This window comes from Clinocottus analis, unplaced genomic scaffold (genome assembly GCF_023055335.1).
Source record: "Clinocottus analis isolate CAN_PGR_092001 unplaced genomic scaffold, fCliAna1.0.p SCAF_12, whole genome shotgun sequence".
Taxonomy (NCBI): Eukaryota; Metazoa; Chordata; class Actinopteri; order Perciformes; family Cottidae; genus Clinocottus; species Clinocottus analis.
Window position 1 is genome coordinate 4,075,001 of NW_027175843.1, and position 19,828 is coordinate 4,094,828.

Genomic DNA, 19,828 nt, shown 5'->3' on the forward strand with positions numbered 1-19,828 from the left:
TCTTTAATTTGCCTTGTTATCAAAAGTACAGTGCTACACCGCATTTGATTCTTTACAAGATGCAGAATCTGAACGCTGATACTGGCTTCACAACCCGGCTTTGTTAAATATTTCTCTTCTTGTTACAGTTCGAGACAAGAGGAAAAGCAACCACATAAATCATATCAGCCATGTAAGTGTCACAAAATCTGTATGTTGATCCTCTGCTTCGTTGAATTGATTGAACTATTCAGCCACCGTTGCTAGCTGTTGGTCTGATGAGTTCAAGTTGTTGTTTGTGGCACTTCCTACTTCTCAAGGTATCGCCCGGTCCCCTGTCGAAGAAATACAGCTCCTGCTCCACGATCTTCATAGACGACAACACCGTCAGCCAGCCAAACCTCAAAAGCACAATCAAATGGTGGGGGAATTTCACACACAGAAAACGCACACACACACACACACACGGCCGTGTTGTCCAAAAATCGCTTATTTCGCATGACAAAATCTTGTTGCATCACAGCGTGGTAATCCTCGAGTAATACTTAATGGGTGCGTGACTAAAGCAGATGCTCTCATGCCTAATTTAGAGCAGTCCTCTGTGAGGACGTTTCTATGAATTTGGAGAAACAGATTTCATCGGGATTATCTCAGTGTGTTTAAATAGAGCCTTCCTGCAGATGTTTTGTTGTGATACATAAATACACACACATGTTTAGAGAATCTTACAATGGCAAAACCGAGAACACCATTTTCATTGTCCCTCTCTTTTCTTTCTTTCTCCAGTGTCACGTTAGCAATATACTACCACATCAAAAACAGGTAGGTGTGCGCGCTCTATACGATCTCCATCACTTCATCTGTAAAAGCATGAGCGTGTGTTGACAGACGTGTCCGTGTGTTCCTCAGGGACTCAGGCAAGTCACTGGACATCTTTGATGAGAAGTTGCACCCCTTATCAGTGAGTATGTCAGCGAGTCACTCGGCAAGACGTGAATGTTGAATCTGAAACAGACTTTTCTGGCTTTCTTGTGAGAGATGAGGACAAAAAGTGCCCCTTAAAGATTTTTCCTCAATTGAAACCAACTCTGCTGCATAATAAATGTGCAATAAGCACATTGCATCTCGTTACAATCCGATGGAACAAACCCTGCTTAATGTCAGCTTTTTAGCAAGCGTAAACGTGACCTTCTTTATTAAAGGAAAGGGTATTTTTTTCAACCTGCAGTATTTGCCAGAAATGTGGCCGTGGCGACTCTGCGGGTAGCGTCAGCGCTGTACTCGACACCTCTGGTGTGCAGATTGGGGCCAAGCTGCCAGCCTCCTGTGGCTTTCCTAGTAAACAGGATTGTTTTACATGAATCACTGGAAGCGCTTGCCTCTGATCCGACCAAAAGTAAACGCATGAAGCAGCGAGCATTTTCCACTTTCCATTAAAAAAAACAACAATCTTCCCCAAAACTGTTATTTCCAGCTTCAAATTAATAATAATAATGCATTTTATTTTTAACGCACTTTTCTTTCAAAAGAATCTCAGTGCCACAGAGCCAATATATAGTAAAACTAATAAAAACATAGTTAAAGCAAACCATAATACAAAAAATGTATAGCTAACAATGATTTAAAACCAAAGTCAAAAATGCCTTCCTGAATAAAAAGGGTTTTAGTCCAGTTTTTAAAGAGTTCAGTGGCTGTGTTGCTCTTAGGTGTTCAGGGAGAATTTGGCTTTAAATTATTTCAAAGCAGGAGATCACAGATAGAAAAGAAAGAGAACACACGTATGAGAAAACAAACAAAAGGAGACTCCAATAAAAGGGCAAAACAAACTGAGTTGGTCCCCTATGAGAACATGGAACACACTTGCATGTGTGTCATTTAAATAGACATGGCAGGGACGCTGAAAGAAGGTCGACGGGTTTGCCGGGCGACGATGGTGTTAATGGGTTTTCACACCAAAAGCGGCGTCGTTCTCACATATCACTCCTATTTATACCCGCAAAGACGAAGCTGTTGCCTCGGACCTGTTGTTTGCGTCTATTTTTTTTCTCGATTTTGTGTCTATTTATACCAAGTTGGCTTTTATTTCCAAGAATAAAGCGTTGACTCTGTCTCGATGGCGCGATCGCCTCGCAGCCTCCTGGCTTCCTTGAGACGTGTGAACCGTTTGTCCCCTGCAGAGAGAGCCGGTGCCAGATGACTACGCCCACGTGGACCCAGAACACAAACTGATCTACCGCTTCGTCCGAACGCTCTTCAGCGCCGCACAGCTCACTGCAGAGTGTGCAATCGTCACTCTGGTAAGTCTGTCCCTTTCACACGCCCGGTTTGTTTTGTAGAGTAGTGATATTATCACTGAGTTTAATGGAGGCTTGTAGTTGAGAGACAAATTCGTGGAACACCGACGACAGCTACGTTAGACACTGTAGTCCAGTGGTTCTCAGAAGAAAAATGCAGAAGAATGCAGAAGCAAAGTTGTTTCCCCCGTGTGTAATTAAAACAACGTGGTATTACCATAAACCCGCCACCAGAGGGCAGTAAACTGCCACAAACTGATCCAGTCAAGAAATGACACTTGACAAGTGTCATTGACAAGTGTCACCTGATGCCACATCCCCGTCTCTCCACCAGAGACCATCTCAAGCATCTCATCAGACATTTTACTGTAAAAGACTGAGCGGCTTTGCTTTTACAGCGCAACGAGGAAAGAGCAAAGTAAAACGACTATCGTCCTCAAAGGTGTTCCCACTACATCCAACTTTTGTGACGTAGTGGGTATAACACAGTTGACTGTTTTTTACCTCTGAACACGAGTAGAGGGGACTCTGCTAGAACCCAGCGCTCACCTGCATGTTCTCCCCGGCAGCGTTCAGGGAACCAATAAAGGAATTATTAAGAGCTCAAATGCCAAAACCTTGTCGTCTCCCACGCGTTAAAACTTTAAAGTGTAAACCTTCCCCTGACTCAAGGTGTACTTGGAGCGCCTGCTGACCTACGCCGAGCTGGATATCTGCCCCGCCAACTGGAAGCGCATCGCCCTGGGGGCCATCCTGTTGGCTTCCAAAGTCTGGGACGACCAGGCTGTGTGGAACGTCGACTACTGCCAGATCCTGAAAGACATCGCTGTGGAGGACATGTGAGTTCGGTTTTTATCCCACCCCCACTCCCACCAAAAAAACCATGTTGAATCCCTGATGTGTCGTTCAGTCACATGACTTCACGCCGTCGACACGAAGCTCAAGGCAGACGTGTCGGCTTGATTTGACTTGAGAACAGCATCCGCTGGCCTTTTGCTCGTAAAGCACCCCTCTTTCATCAAGCGGCTTTTCCTTTTGTTGTTTAACCAGTTGTTCCCAGTTGACTGGTGAAATAAGTGTATTACATTTTATGTCAATCATTAAAATATTTAAATCAAATAATGTAAAGTCCAGGTATAAAGGGATCTGTCAGTCTCAATGAATCGAGACTCGATGGTCTCACAACGACACAGCCGTCAATGCAAGTTTGAATGGAATCGTGCATTTGGAGACAACGCTAGTAACAGCGTACCTTCACATTTCTCCAGCTTGTTTGGTTCATAATTGTTGTCAGGTCATTTCATTAATACAGCAAAAGGAAAACGATGGCCGATAGATTTTTGTCGAGGCCGATGTCTCAAATTAATCCGACACATGGCTGCCGATTTAGTTTTCTGAGCTGCAGATTTGTCTTTTTTTTAAAATTTTTATACAAAAAGGGAGATTTCAACAAATGCAGCGTGGTTCTTATTCTGGCCACGACATATTGCTCGTCCCTCACCATAAAAACACAACATGGAAACAAAGATGGAGATGGAAGAAGAGCAGCGCCGGGGTTGATGAGGCTGGAGCCTCTCTGCTGTCGTTCGGGGCTATAAGCCGGTGAAGAGGCTGCACTCGGAGCGCCCTGGCTTTATTTCCTATGATTGCTTGTGTGTGTGTGTGTGTGTGTGTGTGTGTGTGTGTGTGTGTGTGTGTGTGAGAGAGTGTGGAAGAGGTTGAAAGTGCCTCCTGTTTTTTTGTGACTTGGAAAGGTGCGTGCATCACCTGCATGTCTGTGGGCCCCCATTTCTCTCTCTCTCTCTCTCTCTCTCTCTCTCTCTCTCTCTCTCTCTCTCTCTCTCTCTCTCTCTCTCTCTCTCTCTCTCTCTCCTTTCATATATATGTCTGACCCGCACTCTCTGCTCGGTTTTTCATTGCCGTCATTGAAGTGTCTTTGTGAGCCTGCTCGGGTCCGGATGGACTGATGGGAAGAAGGGGTAGAGAGGGAGAGAGAGAGAGAGACGGACGGGGGAGAACGAGCAAGGGAGGGTTTCTCAAGTGCTCTCACTGCTTCTACATAATGGCCCCCGGCTCTCGCCCACTCCATTAGTTGCCCCGGGAGACCAGACATCACACGCACACTCGCGCTCGCTGCTCACCACCTTTGCTGACCAACAAAGCATCCTAGATGCCGTCTCCTTGGCGACCACCTCCCCTCGGCTCTTTGCGAGGATGCTGAGCTCGATGACGGCCGATGTCGCTCGTAGTCTGGGAAAAAGATGGGTGCTCGTCTGATGCATGTCTGATTGCCTGTGTGTCCGTTTGTGTTTGTGATCTCTACACAAGTTCCTCCCGCTGACTTTCACAGCGTGAGCAAAATATTTTCTTCTATTGAAAAGCTCATTGTGTCTCTTTTTTTTTGTTTTCTCCCTAAAGTTGTGAGCAGCCTGAACAGGTTCATAGTCGGCGTGATGCACTCATGTGTCACGTCCCACAGGGATCTAATGGGATGTGATCATGGCTTTTGTGTTTTATTAAGTATTATTGTATCCTATTAAACTGTCAAATACATTTTACAACATGTACTGTACCCGCTCCTATGGATTTGGCGACTCGCCGCCACAAAGCATGGCTGTGCGTCTTCTGAGGCGGTGTGTCGCCCTCGCTGTCGTCCACTGCGGACGCTCGCCGTCGGCTAAAGTTCCGGCAGGGCGTCTCGGTAACCCTCAGGTGTCCTCTCCACCCGCCAGGAACGAGATGGAGCGCCACTTCCTGGAGCTGCTCCAGTTTAATATCAACGTGCCAGCCAGTGTCTACGCCAAGTACTACTTTGATCTGCGGCAGCTGGCCGACGACAACAACCTCAACTTCCCCCTGGAGCCTCTCAACAACCAACGCGCCCAAAAACTCGAGGTGAGCCCCGCCCCATTCCCCCGTTCCTCTCTGCTTGTCCCTGCGATGTTGGCCTTTTCCCGCCGCTCACGAAGCGCGTTCAGCATATTTCTGGTGGTGCAGAGGTCTTGATCGTCTCGGCGACTTGTGTGTTTCTGTCCCCGCAGGCCATTTCCAGACTATGCGAAGACAAGTACAAGGACCTGAGCCGGTCAGCGATGCGGCGATCCATCAGCGCCGACAACCTGATAGGTATACGGCGCACCAACGCCGTGCTGTCATAGGCCAGACCGCGGCCCGTAAAGCCCAGCTCGCTCCACAGCCTGGACCCCCCTCCACCCCTTTCCCCGGACACATGCAGCCAACTTGCGAGCTTAAACGCAGCAGTCGTCGGGCACGATTCAGTTTTCAACCGCCACTGCGCTGCCCAGATGGTAATTGGCGTCACGACCGTTGAGCTACATCGGAAACGCCGCCACACAACTCTTTCTTTTCTTCTTCTTATTATTTTTTTTTTTTACAAATCCTTTATTTATTTCGTACTCCCTTATTTCCTGGAGCAAGTGTCCGCGAGGAGTTGCTCTTCTGCAGTTATCTCTGAGGGGTATTTTCAGAAAAATTGTAATCCCTCCCCCCAAAAAAAGTATTTGAATCATCCTGTGCAGCCTCGCGTCTTTCTATAGTTTTCATGGCAACAAATTCCACGAGACGACCAAAACCAACAATGTCAGTCGGTACTTTCTGACTTCTCGACCGTGACTGTGGCATCACTGGTTTGCACTGAAGACATCAATATTTAACTCGGCTCATCCGTCTAGCCGAGTCTGTCTCGTGACTTTCCTGTAGTTTGTCATCGACCTACAAGTTACAAAAACCTGGAGGTGGTTACGGTTCAACGCCGACCTCCAAAAGTTCGGGTCAGTGGGAGAATTTGCCATCTTTTTATATGGATGTCTAATCCAACAATACAAGCCCACACCTTCTAAATTCAAAGTTTCTTTGCAAGACTAATACACATTTGGTGCTTCTAGTGAGGATCAGCTTTAAATAAACAGTGTACAATGCACTAATACTGCTACTACTACTACTACTACTACTGCTACTACGGTGTGTGTTCAAAGTAGTGATGGAACTTGTCTCCCAGTGCAACAATGAGGCTCATTGATGTATTGTGACAGTTTCTGCTAAACAAAAGGTCTCAATACACTAACGACGTCAGACGGCTCCAATGTTGGTTTCGGTCTCTCTCGTGGGATCTGTCGGCTATAAGAAAATATAAAATTCTACATATTTTTTTATACGCTGATCGAATGGAATACAAAAGTAGAAAAAGACACACACAAAAAAACACGTTTACCACACGTTAATTCCAGTGTTATTGGATTCAGATGCAGTAAGTTATGGACACATCGATGGAGCACACGGCATGTCAGGGTCCACTGGAAGTGTCACACCTTCAGTCTGGGAGTCCTGAGCGCATGTCTGGGGTCAGTTTCACTCTCCAGAGCCACGTCGGGTGCTCCAAAAGATATTCACAGATTCTGGATCAGTATTGCTTGGGAGCGGCAGCAGTTAGGCTGGCGTAGTGACAGGATGTAGGTTGCCCCCTCCGCCCCCCCTCAGTATTTTTGCCCCTTGAAGTCTTGTCACCCCGACCCTCAAAGAGCCCGTTGACGGTTTACCCCCCCGCCCCCGACCAGAGCTTTCGAACAAACGACATCTACATCCAGGAGGAATAAGAGAGACTGGCGGATCCTCCCCTCCCTTTGCTTACTATGTAGGCTACTTAGCTGTGAAATCTGTCTTGTTTTTAATTGAACAACAAAAAAAGTATTTTAAATAAACACTAATCATGTATAACAAAAGACATGTGTGTATGATCTGTGGCCTTTTTAAGGAAATCTATACGTGGTGGTGGTGTTGTGTTCGGAAACCTCATTAAGTGAAAATACTTTCGTGAAATGTAACATCAAAAATTAATATTTCATACAGATAATGGCATTATTATGGTTTATCATCTCCTAACTAAACTGATTATGAGGCGAGCTGCGTCAGGATCACTGTCTTCCTTCAGCTGAAGAACCTCCTGGATGAGCGTCGACCTTTTCAGCGGTCCTGATGCTAACATCACCAAACGACACCAATCAGAATGCAAAGAAACCCTAGACCCCCCCCCCCCCCCCCACACACACACACACACGCACACACACACGTTAGTCACGTATTGATGTTTTCAGTCAGATAAAAGTAAATGGAAATTGCAGAAATTCTTATGCTCCTTTTGAGTCATTTTATTGTTTTTATTTTGACACAATCATTAGGATTTAGTCAGATGTCATTTTACAGCGTAGCTCCATGCTAATGGTTTCTACATTTATTAATCTACTGACATTACAGTAGGAATATAATAAGTTTGGAGCTGAACACAGTTTTGGACTCTGATACCTCATTCAGATCATTCTTTTGAGTGCTGCTGCAGAGTTCGGTGTGACCTTATTTGATCTTCTGAAGTGTTTTTCTTTGCTTTAATGTGAGGATTAACCAAAAACATGACATCATCATCATCATTATCATCCGTCTACATATCTAAAACAATTGATCCATCCTTGATTGATTCCTGAATGAATGTACCGCTTGTAGACGTACATAAGGGGCGTGAGAGCGTTTCATTGGATTCTGTTCTGCGTGGCGACCGCTTCAAAGATGGAGGGCGGTGACGCCAGCGGGCGACCACCGGTGTGACGTCACACGGGCGGCGGGAAAACCGCAGCCTGATGGAAGTGAGTGAGATTTTATTTATTTATTAAATGTAGACCTATTTTTTCCCAGCTCTGCTTAGTGGCCTAGCACAGGATATACGTAGTAATGTATCTCCAGACATTTAAATGGACGCCAGGAAACAGTTAAGCCTTCTCTCTGTGGAGAGATTCTACCTGAAGCTCTCTTTGACTGTGCAGCCAAGTTATTAAGCAATTATTAATTTCTTCTGGTAGAATATTGCCACGAATTCCAGTGTTCAAATACAGCAACCGACTGGCCCGCACATCTGCGTTCTTGCGCTCCTGAACCCATTAAAAGTATTGAAGAAAAAACATACGACACGTATCATACAGAAACACACCGAGTTGATCTCGAGTTCACAGCGCCTCTGTTTTTAATTTCACAATATGAATAGAAATCTACAACATTGTTTTTTTTCATATCGTTTCAGGAACTCAAATCAATATGAGAGCAGATTTACAGAGACACACACAAAAAAATTCAGTTTTAGCAACACTTAACAGCATTCATCATCACTCGTACAATCCCGTTCACTCGGCCTAATAAATAAGATCTCTAGCATGCAGACGTGCAGTAGTCTAAACAACACAGCTGGCCAGCGGCACTCGATGAAAACATCACCGACACGCAGCAGAAAAACAACTAATGCCTCATGTTCACCCCGTTTCTGTCTTCTGGTGGGAGGGGACTTTCTTTTTTTATATACTTTGTTTCTTTCAAAGACAGAAAAAGAAAAGAAACCCTGAACTTGACCTCTGATTGACCTCTGACAGTCCACAGTGGACCATAGATCCCTGCTGTGTGGTTCTGCAGAGCGTTGTTACAGACAGCCATGGACAGATTTACAGAACAGATAGTTGTGAATATTGTCAATTGTGATTTTAAAAGAAGAAAACAAAAAAAAGCATCTTCCGAAAGTGCTTGTTGCTGCTAAAAGTTGTCAAAGATAATGACAAATGTTCATGTCTACGTTGATATTCTTCAAAAACACCAAATATTGAATTTAAATTTGAAATGTCAGCAACAGTTTAAAACTGATAAAGTATCTAAAGGAATAATTGAACCTGGTTTTCAAAGTCACTCACATTTAAAGTCAAATTGTCCCAATAAAAGAACGTATTAAAGCGACATAGTGGATGAAATGATATGTTTGATTTTATTTTCACCAAGTGGATGTCTTTAAATAGTTTCCTCCAGCCAACAGTGGACAGATATTCAGTCTGCAGTGCAGCAAGTTATTGCCTTTGAAGCTGAATCGACTCTTTTTGGCCATTTCTACTTGACATGACTTCAATATTAAGTATTAAAATGCCTGTTATTTTTCTTTGTTGATCGTCTTGTCCATTAATCGACTCCCTATTTAAAAAAATATTTCAGTCTGTGACCGCAAACTGACTGTCCAGAGTCCATGGCATGACATCACTAGAAAAGAAGAGCGATGGTGGACAAAGTGAGGTCCAGGGACATTTTTGAGGTCCTTGAGTTGGTATCAGGGAGTCCACTCAAAACAGAAATCATTAAAAAAAACAAAAACAGAATAAATAACTATTCCAATAGTAGAATTGATTGTAGCCATTATTTGACTGTAAGTCATAGTTGTTGTGAGTTTTGCTACAACATCTTATGGATCTGAGGGTCTGTAGTCTAACGTTGATCTCTCAGGGTGGGAGCACCTCCACCGTCAGCCAGCAGATGGGGGTAGAGGCCAAGTTCAGTTTCATCCTGCAGCTTTAACCTGATCAAGGCACAAACGCCACTAGTTCTAAACCCAACTCACTACAGAGCTGGAGGCCATAACAGCATCCGTTATAAAACTCCCCAAACCAAGGGCCCGAACCTGCCCGGTGCCGGTTGGACATCACATAAAACACCAGATATCACACACTGACATGAAACGACACATTTATGTACAAGTTCATACAACTCAAATCAGACAGAGATCGGCTTCTCCGACACTTTAGCTTGTGACATCTGTTGGTTACAAATTAGACGTATCACATTATACACTTTTCTATTTTTTAACAGCAACTTTGTACAATATATACATCAATAAATATGTTTTTTTTCTTCTCTTTCTCAGTGCTCAGGATAAACAGACAGGAAGAAGTGTGTGTGTGTGGTTCCATCATAGAGCCATGTGACTCATCTTTTCTTTTTCTTTTTTTTTTGTAAATGTCCAGTTTGCTCAGCTGCGTCAGCTCGACTGCTGAGAGAAGCACTTTCAACTTTTTGTTGGGAGTCACTTTTCTCTCTTTTTAAATATTCTGTCGTGTTTAAATTATCCACGTTGTTTGTTTAAATGTTCACCTTTTCACGCTGGTCCTTTGTATTTTATTTTTTTGTATTGTCACAATCGTCAAGTTTTTGTGAGCGCTCAAACGTCCGCTCTCTCTCTCTCTCTCTCTAACATTTTATATTATTAAGTTCCGGTAACTCCTAACCGCTCCGGCCCCTTCATATATGCGATGGAGCTTTATGGTAGATCCCCGATGTCAGCCCGGTCCCAGTGTGTCCGGTCAACGCGCTGCTGGCCTCGCTGTACATGGAGGGTGGAGCGGTGGCTTTCTGCGGCCAGCAGGGGCAGCATCGAGCCACAAACCTCTTCCACGACTCCAGTGTTTTCCCAGACCAGATCCAGACCCCCGAGGTGATGCCCACCACCAAGCACATCAGGTACTTGAGCATGAAGACGGCGTAGTCCGGGCCCACGCCCGAGCGTTGGCGCTCCGACGGGCACGAGCACGCCAGGGCTCGCTCCCAGCCGGGCCGGTAGTGCTGCTCGTAGACCAGGCAGGCCACCACGATGGTGGCGGGGACCGTGTACAGCACCGTGAAGAGCCCGATGCGGATCATCAGCCGCTCCAGTTTGTCCGTCTTGGTGCCGCCCTGCTTGATGATGCTCCTGATGCGGAAGAGCGAGATGAAGCCGGCGAGTAAGAAAAGTGAGCCGGTGAAGAGGTAGACCACGAGGGGCGCGAGCACGAACCCCCTCAGGTTCTCCAGACTCTGGTTCCCCACGTAGCAGATTCCGGCCACGGGGTCCCCGTCCACCGAGCTGAGGGCCAGGACCGCGATGGTCTTGACGCTCGGGATGAGCCAGGCGGCGAGGTGGAAGTACTGGGAGTACCCTGCGATGGCCTCGCTGCCCCACTTCATCCCCGCGGCCAGGAACCAGGTGAAGGACAGCACCACCCACCAGATGGAGCTGGCCATGCCGAAGAAGTACACCAGCAGGAAGACCAAGGTGCAGAGGGCGGGGCCGGTGGTGTCGTAGAGGACGTGCAGCTGGTCGCCGCTGACGCTGCCGCCGGAGCCGCATGCCACCCGCTCGTGGCCCGCCACCAGCCGGATGATGTAACCCAAAGACACAAAGAGGTAGCAGGCGGCCAGGAAGATGATGGGCCTCTCCGGGTACTTGAAGCGCTCCATGTCAATGAGGAAGGTGGCGACGGTGGTCAGGGTGGAGATGAAGCACAGCACGGACCAGAGGCCCACCCAGAAGGTGGTGAAGGCCCGTTCGTCGGCGGAGAAGTAGGGCTGGTGGCAGGGCTGGGCGCAGTTGGAGAGCGGGCCCGTCTGGACCTGGCTGTACAGGGTGTGGGACTCCCTCTTGATGGGGACCAAAGGGTCCCGGCAGCGGCACTCCCTGTCACACTGCGGGGGCATGGGCGGTCTGGTCCGGCCCTTCGAGGTGGGCTTGGGGAACGGCGGTGCCAGGGTGGTGGCCTCGCTGCTGTTCTGGTCCATGCACAGGGTCTCGTCGCCCAGCTGGGGCAGCTGCTCACAGCTCATCCTCTCTGGCCACTCGAAGCCGTACTGGCTCATCAGAGGGGAGCAGCCGCGCTTGGCCCGTTCGCACACGGACCGGCAGGGGGGCAGCGGCTTGCGGTAGTCCGGCAGGCAGATGGGGGTGTACATGCTGCACAGGAAGAAGAGCAGGTCCGGGGAGCAGCGGATCCGGACCAGGGGCCAGAACTGGTGCACCTCCAGCCCCACCTCCTCCTGGGTGTCGTGGTTGAACTGGTTGGGCATGTAGGTCAGGTTGTAGCCGATGCCCCGGCACATGGGCACCGTTATGGGCTCGCACACCAGGTCCTTGGAGGCCCCGGACGCCAGACCAGGACACCGGAAGAGCAGCAGCACAAGGAGCCGTGGGAACACCGGGCCATGCCGCACGTTAGACGCCATGTGGAACATGTTTTAGAATAATTAATTTTGAGTGTTAATGAAACAAGAACAAAAATGAAATAGAGGGTGAAACAGCTTCAGTTCATCCCAGAAAAGTTTTTTGCTGGATCGATCAGGACCACAGGGTCATTCTAGTCATTCCACCTCCTAATGACTTAAACTAAAAAAGTAGAGCTCTTTGGCGGTGAATCCAGATTTTTTTTTTCTTCTTTTTTGTCCGTAAAGGTGCACAGAGCGCGAGGCCGAGCCTCCGCTGTCAATCATTCACCGGAGCTCCCGCGATCATTCCGTAGAAAGTTCATCTCCTGCGGTCACGTGCCAATAAATTTAACGGCCTTGTAACATGTTTATTTTTTTATTATTATTATTTTTTTTACAAGCCCTGGTTGTTCCCGACAGGTCGCAAGCGCGAGAGGAAAAGTCTCATCGTGAGAGCCAGAGGTCGGCGAAAAGAAAAATTAGAAAATGCGTTGTTTTTTTTAAAAGAAAAAAAATAAGAAGCTGTCCGAGAAAGTGTGAAAAAAAAACTATTGAGTGTTTTTAAAGTGAGCGTGAAAGAAAAAGAAAAGCTCCAGCCTCTGTTTGAATCCGGTGTGTAAAATCCACTTGACGTTTATTCCCTCAGTAACATGAACAGTTCTTTCCTTCTTCTTTTCAAAGTTACACACGCGCCATCTCCGCTGCTTCTGAAGGGAAATAAAATAAAACGCAGGAATAATCCGAAGCGTCCTTTTGGATTACACAAAAAGAAAAGAAAACTTCTCCTGTGTTATTAGTGCAGCAGCGTGCGGCTGCAGCCTTCACTGAGCCCCAGGACGGAATAAAGTCCGCCCGGAGCTGCGGCACCTCCTCATCGCGCACACGTGCTGCGTTCAGGGGCCGTCGGAAATGACAACGTCGACCGTGAACGCGCAGAGTTGTATTCAAGTGAAAAGGAAGATCAAGGATTTCCTTGTGGGACTTTCAACGTCAGCTCTGTAAACCTCATTTTTCTATGAATTAGATATACTTTCATTCATTTAATGCTGCGCAAAAGTATAAAAGTATACTCCAAAGTGCTCAAAAGTGGAGAAGATTCATAACGACACGCTTCAAACCTACACCTCTGAGATAACAGTATAGACCTTATTAATATCTGACTGTTATTTTTTTACTCTGTGTTTACCAACAATTCTAGCACGTTTGTGTATAAAGTGTTTCATACAAGCCGAAGAAAAGAAATATGGCCATCAAAGACACTGGATTAAAACAAATAAAGCTGAATAAAATGTAACTAAATAAAGAAAAATAAAAAAAATACATGTTTTGACACAAAATGGTGTCCTTGTATATATATTTAATTGCAAAGTTAGACCTACACTTCCATGAAACTTACATTTTATGTTCTAATGTTACATCTACAGATTTTCCTGATACACAATTTATCTACGATTCAACTTTCTGGGCTGTTCATTTTCATCAGATTGACTAATTAGTTATTCAACCATCTGTTTTAGTCAACTAACTGTAACATTAAATGCCAATATCATCCCATATGCAGGATTTAGAGTATTTCTTTCTAAAGTCGTATTTATTACTTTTACATACGTTAAAGATCTGGTTACTTTCAACGCCGTCGTTCCGTTAATCTTCTAATCAACTAAAAACTATCCAACAGTGGCAAAGTTTGCCCAAAGTTCTTCCCAGTTTATTTCCTTTTACTGTTTTTACATTTATTCTGCAGCTTGGCGAAGCCCGAAAACTGCTTTTGGCACAGTCCTAATCGTAAACGTGCTCCACCGACTGCACCTGAACGCCTCAGTGAGTTGTAGCTATTCCTGCATTAGGAGGCAGCAGTTTACCTGGAGAGCCTGAAGGTATCAGGATGATGGATGAGATCTCTTCACCCACTGACACAGCCCCCTCATCCCCCCCCCCCCCCCCCCCCTGCTATACACACACACACACACACACACATAAAATAGTTGTTTAACTAGTGGCCGGTATATTTATGTGGCATTTTTAAATAATTCACAATATTGTAAACATCAGTAATTTCCTTGCAGGCTGGCTTTCCATTTCCATTTTACAGTCCTATCTTTTTTCTCTTGTTTTCCATTTTAATATCGTGGAACATGCCCAGGTGTGTGTCGAGAGCAGCGGGCTCGCATACACTCACCCAGACCTCTCACAGACTTCAGTTGGTCGTTAACATCCGCCAACGGTCTCTTTCTCATTTCCTGTTGGCTCTGATTACGCCGAAGACGTCAGGATGCGAATGACTGACGCACTTTAATGCAACGCACCTCAACCTGTGCAAACACATAGCAAACTAAATGCTAAGTTATTTAAATGCTAAATGCTTAGTTATTTGTTACTCTATTCCAACCCGGGACTTTTGTTATCGCAGAAGTTTTAAATATTTTATTGGTCGGATTTAGTGAAGTCGCCCTAACAATTGTAAAAATCTGGTGCTCAGTAAATGATCGTAGTCTGACGCTGCTCTTTACGCTACACACACGCACACACACACACACACACACACACACACACACACACACACACACACACACACACACACACACACACACACACACACACAGAGCCATGTCCCACGTCGGGCAAAGGTCACAACACTCTCTGGGGGACAAAGGTCTCAGAGGGTGTGTTGTGTGTGTGTGTGTGTGTGTGTGTGTGTGTGTGTGTGTGTGTGTGTGTGTGTGTGTGTGTGTGTGTGCGCTCAACATATCAGGCAAGACAAGTCTTTCTTAGTCTGATTTACCTTCACTCAAGTTACTTTGACAAATAAAAGCAAACAGCGAGGAGTTCAGCCTGGACGGCATCAATCTCTCATGTGCACACACACACACACACACACACACGCACACACAGGCACACACACCCACACACCTGATTACTTGTGGTAGTTTTCCTAGCTTCAGGTGAGGACAAGGAGGCTTGCATCAATTGCTGATCAGGTCACTACAACATACACACGCGTGTGCGTCTCTACATGTGAGGAGCTGCGTTTGTGTATTACTTTGTAACCTGTAAACTTCCCATTTTATCCCAAACAAACACTTTGAAGGAGATTAAAACACCAATCTAACACCAGTCCTCACAATCTAACAGTCTACCACTCACTGGTCCTCACAAAGATGGAATTATAGGAATGCACACACACACACACACACACACACACACACACACACACACACACACACACACGCACAAGGCGCTGGGCAAAAAGTTTGAACTCATTTTGTTGTGTTGAACATCATCCTACTTTATTGATTTGAGCAGATTAGGATGAGATTAAAATCATTTCTGATGCTGATTTTCAATAGTAATTCTTACTTCAGGAGTTCATGTACATTTTGAGAAACGTAAAAATATCTGGAGCGGTTCCTGCCTGTTCATTCTGGGCGTTCATTCTGTACACATGGCCTCTATTGCTTCTATCCATCCGGGGAGAGGCATCCTCCTCTGTTGTTTCTTCTCTTTCTTCCCAGTGAAATGGCTTAAATTATCTTCATTTTTCATCGGATCAGTTTTCCAGATCCGATGTGAGGTTCTGGGACAGCGATGTCGATGTGTAAAGATTGTCAAGCCCTCTGACACAAATTTGTATTTGTGATTTTGGGCTATACAAAATATACTGAATTGAATTGCGTTAGCTGGAAACTCTTTTTTCTCTTTGCACTCAATCAGCTTCGGGTATTTTTTTTACTTTCATGGTCTTTTAGCCAAAGTATCCCTTCCTTAAGTATTTCCTCATGCTTTTATTTTATCGTTGCCGGAGGAAACACACGGGCGGATCAATCTGTGTCCACACGCGGCTTTCTATTGATTCGATTGTCGTCGTTCTGCCTCGGAACTTCTCATTGTGTTCAGTCTGCACACACCTCCAGGCCGCTCACTTTAGAAAAGATGCAACACTTTTGATTTTCCAAAGCATCCTGCACAGACTTGTCTGAGTGAAGTGATCCATCACAGTGAACAAACATCGCGTGACTTCACTTTTATTTCACACTTCGGATGCTTTGAAGCTGCAATCACTACTTTTGGCGACTTTTAGAGGCGGCGTAATATTTACTTTCTTTTTGCTTTGTTTTTGGTCTCCACCACCTCCTGTGAGCAGTACCTGCTAAATGCTCCAGCTAGCCGCTAACTTTGTCTATCTGCAGTTTTTAGAGCTTTTTCGCTGTGGACAGCACTTCTGCGAGCGGTAAGAGTAACTAAAACAGTCAAGTCGCGGGACGGACCGTTCAAAAAGGGAAGAGCGAGCTTCAAATTGTGTAATTTTGACCTCTTTCACATTGTCATCTGATACATTGTTATTGATTATTGTGCCCTCAAGGACTTTCTCTGCATGCTGTTGACGCTCACCTCCAAATTCCATTTTCAGTTCGTCAAGTTGCGACCTTGAGAAGAGCTTTGGAGCTGCGAGGAGGCGAAGGGCGACGCAGAAGTAACGTTTTATTTTACAGTAACTTTTTCTCCATGGAGGTCAGGGAGAAGTTCGTCACCTGATCTGGATTCAGTCCAAGTCGCTGTGTTATACGTTTTGCTCTCATTTTAGTCATTAGATTTAGTCTGTTGTCTCTCTCTGTGTGTGTGTGTGTGTGTGTGTGTGTGTGTGTGTGTGTGTGTGTAATTTAACATCAGCAAAAAAAAAAAACCTGCTGCCTTTTTGAAACATCTGTTCCTCTGTGGGTTCATTTCTCCTCCCTGTCGGCTCTACAGGTGTCTGCACAAAGCCTCAGTCCTGTTTTACACACACACACACACACACACACACACACACACACACACACACACACACACACACACACACACACACACACACACACACACACACACACACACACACTTTCTCTGTTGATAGCATTGTGACACATGTCTAATTATAGTTGATTGAATCTCTCTTCCACCATTCACAGTTATCAGTTCTATTTGGATTTTAGTTTATTGTTTTACATTTCATTTTTCTGCAGGTGAAGCTGAAGTATATTTTTACATCAGTAATAAGATTGATCTGGCACCATTCTGTCCATTGATTTTAAAGCCAATCAGTCATTTTTTATATTCCTCTACATGCTACAGATTCACATAACCGGTAACTGATTGAATTGTTACTCATTGATTTGGGCTTCAGAAATCCAGATAAAACTTCAAATCAAGAAGCCCACGATGAACTCACTTGTGTCCCAAAGAGACTTCAAAATAAAGTCGATTACTTTCTGGTTGTATTGACACGCTGCACTGTGACCACGGCGTCAACTAGAGATCGTTTTCATGTAGAAATAACAAAACGGAGGAAAGTGAAGACAAAACCAGCCACTGTTTAGCATTTCACTCCGACTGACAAGGCAGTTGTTGATATGAGCAGGAGAATGAAACGTCTGGGTAATATTTCTGGTCATTTATGGGTTTAATGACACAGAGAGGAGCCAACAGTATGTGACTACATGTTGTTTGTACACTAAATCTAAAAAGATTTAAGGATTTCCTCTGTTCCACTGACGAGAGAACAGAGAAATGAACAAATAAAACATGTAATCGTGAGATTTTCTTGATTTGTACAGAGTTGTGTTGGCGGCTACGCAAACGTGTTCACGTTGTTGTGGTTCTCCTGGGCGCATTTGGATTTGTGACCTCAGTCTTTGTAAAAGTCCTAAGTATGACCCCCACACCGCAAACTTAAAAACACACCCTGTGTTTTCCTTCAAGGAATTCCCTGAGCTGGACTGTGTTAAAGTTTGATGAGGAAGTTGTTCCGTTTTTTTTTTTTTGGTATCTTAATCGCAAACAGATTTTAATAAGGATTTGAGGAGGTTAGAAAAAACAAACCCCAGTGGGTCTACCCTTTAACATTTACAAAAGCACACGAACAATCAACTGAAACCTGCTGAAAGCTCGGACGTGGCCAAACGAGCCTCTGAACAACCGGGTCACTGGGAACACTGGGGCCCTGCCAGCTTTTGTGTAGCAGCTCGCTAAATGTCAGGGGGGCGGGGGGAGGCGCTGTGTGTGTGTGTGTGTGTGTGTGTGTGTGTGTGTGTCAAAGCCATACACCCTCCTCTCATGTTGGGAGAGCGGAGGCCCAGTCCTTCGCTCCCCTGTGACCGTTGTCCCCCTCCTCTCTCGTTCTCTCCTCCGTCCTCCTGTTCTCCTTAAACTGTCTTTTGTTTTCATTTTCGTTGGCATTTCTGCTCCGTCGTTGTTCGGGCCCTAAATGAGTCTTGACTGGCCCGCGGGCCATTGGAGAAGCACAAAGGACTTCGTTCTACTCGCTACAGTTGATCCATTGTGGGCGTCCCACAATGCACTAATTGGCGATGACAATTAAGCGTGGTCGACACTCAGCTTCAATTTGACCGCTGCTGCGACATACATCACGAGCACAGGATTCAGCCTCCGAGCCTCCGAGCCCCCTGCTCGCTCTCTCTCTCTCTCTCTCTCGCTCAGACAATATGCATATTCAGTCGGGCAGGTTTACATGCACCTTTTATTCACATGAGTCTGTTTTTCTTCCCCTTGTGCCGAGTTCGAGGCTGAGCTCATAAGCTGACAACCAGCCGCCATCCGATTCATTCATTGTCATCGCCCCCCCCCCCCCCCCCTCCCCCCCCCCCCCCTCCGGCATCTGAGTGGAGTTTGAGCCCGTTTGGAAGTCGGTTCCTGACTCCGGGGAACCAGCAGTTGACAAAACAATGTCGCCACACGGTCCATTTAGTGGCCGTTCGGGAGTTTTCCATCATACCGCACAGTCCTCTTCAGAGGATAGTTTATCCTCATGAAACAGCAGTGGAATGAAAAAGTCTTCACTACCATTCGAGTACCCGTGTTGGTACGCTAGCAGCTAGCTAAGGCTAATGGGAAAGCCATTAGCGCAGACGTGTATCAAAACTATTTCCTTCCGAGGGTTTTAGCGTTAGCTTAAGCGCGTACTTCACGGCAATGAATATCTAGTTGTTGAGACATTTTATTCAAAAACCATGAATGCACCAAAAGTCCGACCAGCACTGAAAACCGGTTGAAAAGATAAAGATAGAAGTTAAAGCTACACATCAGCTGGTGATCGAGGCCGAAGACAATGAAGGAAGAGCGTTCCCGTGAAGCCGGGTGGAGACATTCAGTATAACGTCAGGAGCTAGCGTAGCATAGCGCAATCGGCCAGTTCAGACAAAAGAAGTCGAACCCAAATGTCCTCGAGGCAAAAGATAGAAAAGTTTCTCCACAAAGGATTAAAACACCGTTTACTATTAAGAAGTTTGTCTTTATTGGCATCAGTGGCTAGCGGACAAATTGAAACAAAACCAGACAGGAGGATTAAATCAGGAAATCAACTCCCTGTTTTTGCATAAGAAGTTTGGCTGCAATTAAAAAGGATAAACAAAGAAAAGATTAATAACTTAAAAAGTGCAAAAGAGAGAAGAATGTCAGTGCAGTTGTTCTCCTTAAATACTGTACAATATATTCTTCATACTGCAGTGATGGAACTGTGCCTGCAACAGAAACCCGGACTCACGGCTCACTGGACTCTGCTTTAGGTCAACAGGTGAACTCTCGTTCATGACAGGTTGTCCAACATTTTCATATCTGCGATTCAAAATCCAGGTGGAAAGGAAAATTGGCAATATTTGAGGAAGGACAGTTACAAAAAACAAAACAATCAAAAAACAAACAACTGAACACAAACCTGCAGGAATGAACAGACGGACATAGTG

At 45.6% G+C, this 19,828-nt stretch overlaps 3 protein-coding genes across 3 annotated transcripts in view; 1 reads left to right on the forward strand and 2 right to left on the reverse strand.

Moving 5' to 3' along the window:
- The window catches only part of ccnyl1 (cyclin Y-like 1), a 10,322-nt gene extending 3,325 nt beyond the window's left edge, over positions 1-6,997 (forward strand). Inside the window, exons 3-10 of the mRNA XM_068571776.1 lie at positions 129-172; positions 300-400; positions 766-801; positions 889-940; positions 2,157-2,276; positions 2,946-3,112; positions 5,006-5,168; positions 5,315-6,997. Of these exons, the coding sequence (XP_068427877.1) occupies positions 129-172; positions 300-400; positions 766-801; positions 889-940; positions 2,157-2,276; positions 2,946-3,112; positions 5,006-5,168; positions 5,315-5,431 (800 nt within the window). The 3' untranslated portion in view covers positions 5,432-6,997. The remainder of the gene's footprint in view (positions 1-128; positions 173-299; positions 401-765; positions 802-888; positions 941-2,156; positions 2,277-2,945; positions 3,113-5,005; positions 5,169-5,314) is intronic.
- Positions 6,998-8,392: 1,395 nt separating this feature from the next.
- fzd5 (frizzled class receptor 5) lies at positions 8,393-12,988 on the reverse strand. Its single transcript, XM_068572869.1, has one exon. It carries the CDS (start codon positions 12,123-12,125, stop codon positions 10,383-10,385), a length of 1,743 nt encoding a protein of 580 aa, XP_068428970.1. The 5' UTR covers positions 12,126-12,988; the 3' UTR covers positions 8,393-10,382.
- Positions 12,989-16,807: 3,819 nt separating this feature from the next.
- The window catches only part of plekhm3 (pleckstrin homology domain containing, family M, member 3), a 37,274-nt gene continuing 34,253 nt past the window's right edge, over positions 16,808-19,828 (reverse strand). The window contains exon 8 of the mRNA XM_068573167.1: positions 16,808-16,863. Coding sequence (XP_068429268.1) covers positions 16,836-16,863 — 28 coding nt within the window. The 3' untranslated portion in view covers positions 16,808-16,835. The remainder of the gene's footprint in view (positions 16,864-19,828) is intronic.

What these genes read in the sequence shown, in the direction of transcription:
- fzd5 (XM_068572869.1), bottom strand. Translation starts at nt 12,125, where the DNA reads ATGTTCCACATGGCGTCTAACGTGCGGCATGGCCCGGTGTTCCCACGG.